Source organism: Perca flavescens, chromosome 8 (assembly GCF_004354835.1).
Source record: "Perca flavescens isolate YP-PL-M2 chromosome 8, PFLA_1.0, whole genome shotgun sequence".
Lineage (NCBI taxonomy): Eukaryota > Metazoa > Chordata > Actinopteri > Perciformes > Percidae > Perca > Perca flavescens.
This window is the reverse complement of record NC_041338.1, coordinates 18,962,963-18,969,048: the sequence shown is the minus strand read 5'-3', so window position 1 is coordinate 18,969,048 and position 6,086 is coordinate 18,962,963. Positions and strand designations below refer to the sequence as shown.

Sequence of the window (6,086 nt, the reverse complement as noted above, 5' to 3'; positions counted from 1 at the left end):
ACTCGACCCTCCTCCTCCCCTGCCGCCTCCGGTCATTGTGTTTCTCCCGGCTGACCGCTCCTTTGCCTCTTCGGTCCGGTTTCTGGTCTCTTCTCCGCCGCCACCAGTGTCTGGACTCCATCGGGGGGTGTTCCTATTCCCTACCCCTTTAAGAAGATTAATTCGAAGGAGTCCAATCTCCAAAAGACTTTGTACGTTCAATATCATACAGTTGTACAATAAATATATTTGCATATCTGCAAACGAAGTCTCTCCTGATTGAACTTATTTCCAGCAGTGGCCGACTCCACTGGCTTCAAAGCGGCAGTCTAAAAACCAATGGGTGACGTCACCGATGCTATGTCCATTCTTTATACATAGTCTGATTTCTGTACTAAAGATTGTTAGCTGAAATGTAGCCTACTACATTGTCAGTAACTTATCTGAGACAAAAAACACTTTAGTTAATACTTTACAACTGATTTTGTTTATTGAAATGTAACACTATTTAATCTATTATCTCATCAATGACACTGAGAGGATCAGAGACACGTCAACAAACAATTCAAATCACAATGAAAATATCTGAAAAGCTTCATCAGTCTAAACGAGTTAAAAACAAATATTCATTTCTGCTCACATGCTCTATCTTTGCAGTAGGAGTGAGACCATATACCTGTGTTACAATTGTTTAATCAAAAAGCCAATGCTTTGCAATATTAAAGTCCAAACCACATTACATTCAATCAGCTCATTATCATACAAAACAGCGTCCCACAAACATGGTTTACTGCTTACCTTCTCCAGTGCAACAAAATGCTAGAAACTTTGCCCAGAAGGCTGAACTTCGACCCAAAGTCTGTTTACACAGACCAAAAGCATCAACCACAGATCCCTGTGGTCTAAACTACCTCTGCATTTGGCTGAATGAAAGCAAGAGATATTTAACATTAACGCAATATGCAAAAATACTGCAGAACTGACATAAAGACAAGTAGATACAAAATAAATGAAATAATATAAAAAAACACCAAGCTAAATTTGCACAAAACCTCCACATATTTTCTTTTTTATTCACATCTGGTAACTGGTTGGAGAAAAGTTAAACAGATTCATCCAAGTCTTTACATTCATTGTCCACATATCTGCTGATTACTTGCTCCAATATGAGTTTAATATCTGTTTGTATCCATTGGTTATTTCTCTCAGCAGATTTCTGTTGCTCCTACGATTGTAGAACATGAGTCACATCAAATTGAATAACTGATGGATTGCTTTTGATAGTTTCATCAAAGTGTTGGGAGGATCTCCATTGATGTCTCAAAAATGCAATCATATCAAGCTGGCTGCATGTTCTCTGCAATAAGAGGGTTGAACTCAACTGAGGTGCACATTTGAAACTCTTCAGTCACATAAGGTCCTGTTTTGTCTGCATTGAAATCACTTTTTTGTGTCTTTAAATGACTGACGACATGGGTCGAGTCGGGGACAGAATATGTAATGAGGTTTGTGGTTATTTCTGCATCGTAACAGATTTCAGCTGAGGTATTTGAGCTTTCCAGTAATTCATCTTCAAACCACTGGGGATTCTCCAGCTGGTGTGCATGAAAAGCCTCTATGGCATCTCGCAGGGCTCCGCCTGAGGGACAATGATGGTACTCGTCCTCTGAAAGCCCTTCAATGTGATTTACTTTGCCGGGCTCGTGCTTCTCAGTGTCCAAGATTCTGAAAAAGAGCTCCTCAAACTGTTTCATCAGCTTGTATCTTACTGTAATGTTGAAAGGTGAAGGAACATCTTCTTCAGAACAAACATCACCAAAGTAAGCCACTATGTACTTTTCAAATGACGCAGATCGGATAAAATGGGGGATCATGAGGAAGAGGGCTGGACTGAGCATGTCACCTACAGGTGAACGGGCGTCCTCTCTCAGAAAAACCTGTTTGTCACCACACATGGCTCTCCATTTGGCTTGCACTCCTCGTGAGCACAGAATAAGTATCTTATCTGAAGAGCTTTCTATTTGTTCTCTGTGCCAGTCCAACCACTGGATGCTTCCCAACACTCCCAGTCTTGTTGAGTCAAACATATCCAGGACCACTTCAGTACCACATTTGGTCACCAGGAAGGCACACAGCTTCAGGACAATGGTTTTGTATAAAGGGTGATCAAGGGAGTAGATGACGAGGACTCTTTTTCTCGCTTGCACTTGAAAACCTTCTGGTTGTTGTTTGGCAGCAGATAACGCTGTGTTCACAGGATCTGTGAGAAGAGTGAAGTCTGTTGATTAATTATCAATTCAAGCTGTGTTTTCTATCCAATACTGTGCATTTACAAGAAGGCAAACCTTTCTGAGAGGCACGCCACAGTAAACAAGCAAGACAAGCACCAATGAAAAGCAGCCCCACAGTTGCTTTTATAATGAAGGTCCGTGGTAGATAATCTAAAAAACAAAAACAAATACATATATTTTTGCTAAATACCTCTACAAATACAAAAAATAAATTCAAATAATATTACACCAGTGATTCCCAACCTGGGCGATATCTTGTGACCCCTTCCAGTGGGTCACAAGATAAATCTGAAGGGTTTGCGAAATGTTTAACGGGATAGATAAATATTTGTTGTTTAAATATATAAATAACCTTCTTTTAGTATTTTCTAATTAGAGGTAAAAACTGAAAGGCTTCTGACACCTTCAACAAGGGACAGCAAGTGAGTCCTGCTTTATTTTGAGGGGTCACAAGCCAAAAAGGATGGGAACCACTGATTTATGCTCTGCGCCATTATGGCTGTTGAAAATACATTATACTGTATTTATGTCATAAATCGTACTTACTTGGGCATAAATCGATTGTTTTATTTTTGATCTTACAGTCATTCTTGCATTGAATAAAGAATGGCTGAATCTTAAAGACAAGCAGAGTAAAGTGAGCTGATGTTATATCTCTACATGTAAGATTACTTTATTAACTATCAGGGATGGGACATTAAATATAAAAATTGAACTCACCATTAAAAACATTTTACATTGTGAGAGCTGCCACCAACCAAACTCAAATGTCACATTCAGTGATGATCTGTTTTCCTATGGAGGAAGATATGACAAAGATATGTGTGCACACTCTTCAATATTTAATCCTAAACAAGCTGTAAATCACACAATGGGACAACACATCTCTTGTCATCATTGATAATAAGTGAGTTGTAGTTGTATTCAGTGTAATTACCTTCGAGACATTAGTTGAGTAATAGAAACCATGACTCTGTATGGAGACTTGGTATCTCTCAGAATATGGTGCTGCCTCAAAACCCACAACAATGGAAAACCTTTTACGTTCTTTATTAAGAGACACAGTAGTGGTCATGTTAGGATCCCATAGACTTCCTGAAATAACAAAACATGCAGAGCACAATGCTTAGATGGTCCTGGAGCACTTCGGTCCATTCAAACCTGTGGGATGTTAATGATGTAATATTTACCATTTTCCAGACATATTTGGGCCTTTTCGATTTTCTTGTCCCCGCACCCTGGCCATGACAGTAAATATTATGATTAGAGCATTTTAAAGATGGTTTTGTATTGGATTTACGAGAAGTATTGTGATGATGTGTTACTAGCAGGGTGGTGGTGGCGCAGTGGATATGACACATGCCTTCGGTGTGTGAGAGCTCCGGGTTAGATTCCCATTGCAATACATCAACCAATGTGTCCCTGAGCAAGACACTTAACCCCTAGTTGCTCCTGAGGTGTGCGGCCTCTGATATATAGCAATTGTAAGTCGCTTTGGATAAAAGCGTCAGCTAAATGACATGTAATGTAATGTAATGTATCAAATCACTCAGTGAATTGTGGTAATCATTATGAACTAGGGCTGGGCGATATGGCCAATATCTTCTATCCTGATATAGGTAATTTCATATCTGAAAACGATATATATATCATGATATACTGTAACATGTTTTCTGACAATTCAATATAGTTTACATGAAACAACTACATCGTAAAGTCTATTGTATTGTATATTGTGTATACACCATGTTAGCAAAACAGCAGCTCTATGGTTCGCTTAAGCTTTGTTCCCATGTGCATTGTGCAAGGATCAAAACAAAAAGCGACGCCCAAATTATGTAAATATTTCCGTAACAGTTTGGCCACTGTTTTTTCAACACTGCGATAGAAATGATGTAGAAATAAAATATACAATTGACATCTTGATATCGATATTTTGCCCCGCCCCACTCTGACAAGACACATGAGGAAGCTCTTCAGAGGCAACAATTTTTTTTTTTTACATTTAACAAAGTGTAAAAAATGTGAAAGACAAATTATAGTTTTGGTAAGCGCCATTGTCACAATATGTATTAAAATGATTCATTTTTGGGATGGTTTATGTTGCTACTACTTCGTGATACAAGAGCACACATCTTTTCACATTGTTTGTACAGTAAACTTGCATAATTCATAATAAATGCCTCCCTGCTTCATAATGCAGATTTCAGGGATCTGGAGGTAACTTACCTGGGATGGTGATTTTCTTTTTTGTTTTATTTGAGTTGTCCTCAATATCACGTTCTGGCAGATTTATAACTGACACCATATATGTATGCCCAGGCTCTACCACGACTTTGTCCAAGGAAAATGTCCACTAATAAAGAAAAACATGTCTGTAACGTCTATACTGCTTGCTCAGTTACTATATCAATGGATACATAAACAAGTGTGTCACAATCTTACCATATTATTGTTTGGATTCTGCTGTTGGCTGAGTTTGTAAGAATACTGCACACAGATACTTTGATTTGTACTTTCATCCACAATATTTATTTCTGATCCAGTAAGGGCCACTACACTTGCTGTAAAGAGAAGAGAATGTAGATTTGATTTGAATGCTATCTCTAATGTCTGAATTCACCGTTGATTAAAGACTGGTTAGTTTACAATTTGCATTTGATGCATTTTAAAATGTGAGCTACAATAAAATACATAATTTTAGCTTTACTTACCATCACACCGTATTTTCCACGTCACATTCACAACAGAAACAGGCCCGTGTTTGTCCTTCCAGACTCCCACATGCTCACTATCCCATTCTGGGCAGTTAGGAGCATAACTTGTAGGTACGACAATGCGCTTGTCTGAGCAGTTATCTGACATTTAGGGAATGGTATATATATTATAATGTTGTGAATATATTCAACTTATGTGTAGTTATGTGTGGGGACATATGAGTCACATGAATGCCAAATTAAAATGTTATTTTCTTGCACAAATCATTTCATCATGCATCATGCTTAGATTAACACCAAATTTATATTTAAGTTTTGGAATTAAAATGGAAAGATTTTAACTATTTGCACAAACTATTGCCACCCTCAACATATTAATGTCTTTTGTATATATACAGTAAGTAGGCTATTTAAACTTTATTCTACTGATTTGACAAATAAGATACTTACTAATTTTGCAGTTGTCAAGACCCTGGAAAAACACAAGATAAGTTTGACTTGAGGAATCTAGGACTGCAAGTTTCCCTCAGTTTTCTTTCATAGGATTGCTTGTATTTATTAATTATTAATTATTAATAGATTGAATCCTCACCTGTTGGTTGCAGTCCGGACGCTTGTCCAGAATCCTAAGAGTAGATGACACTCTGAGTCCAGCAGGCAAACAAAAACAGAAAAAAGGAAAGTGGATCATTCTGGTGTAGCTACACAACACTGGTGGAAAAGATTGAAAACCTATCAAGTAAACAAGAACAATAATCAACTCCATTTAGAAAAATGGTTGAATGGTTTGCTTGAACGAACATAGAGAAGGCTCACTGTGATCTAAACTCAACCAATGTGATTTGTTTCATGTTTATCAGACGCTCATCTAAATACGTAGGAAGGATGTTCTTATCAAATGTGGTTTGCAATTTCCTTTCTTCTGCAGAACATTGCATGGGCTGAAAATATTGCTCTCTTACAGTTTTTTTCGTTTGCTAAACGACAGTGGGCACAACTGGAGAAACGCAGCCCAGTCTCATGCCAGGTCGTTATATAGTCACGTTATTGTAATCTATTAAGTCGTGGACAGGTTACGTAAATGCCGTTTTTTTCGTGT

The 6,086-nt window shown here is 37.9% G+C and overlaps 1 protein-coding gene across 1 annotated transcript; it reads right to left on the bottom strand.

Annotated features, from left to right (window-relative positions):
* Nucleotides 1-539: 539 nt before the first annotated feature.
* On the bottom strand, nucleotides 540-5,788 carry LOC114560624 (interleukin-17 receptor A). Its single transcript, XM_028586127.1, has 11 exons — nucleotides 5,580-5,788; nucleotides 5,438-5,459; nucleotides 4,985-5,128; nucleotides 4,716-4,834; nucleotides 4,500-4,626; nucleotides 3,461-3,508; nucleotides 3,208-3,365; nucleotides 2,991-3,065; nucleotides 2,817-2,886; nucleotides 2,325-2,420; nucleotides 540-2,239 (listed from the first exon to the last, which is right to left on the bottom strand). The coding sequence occupies exons 1-11, from the start codon at nucleotides 5,751-5,753 to the stop codon at nucleotides 1,317-1,319; spliced, it is 1,956 nt and encodes a 651-aa protein (XP_028441928.1). The 5' UTR covers nucleotides 5,754-5,788; the 3' UTR covers nucleotides 540-1,316.
* Nucleotides 5,789-6,086: the final 298 nt, after the last annotated feature.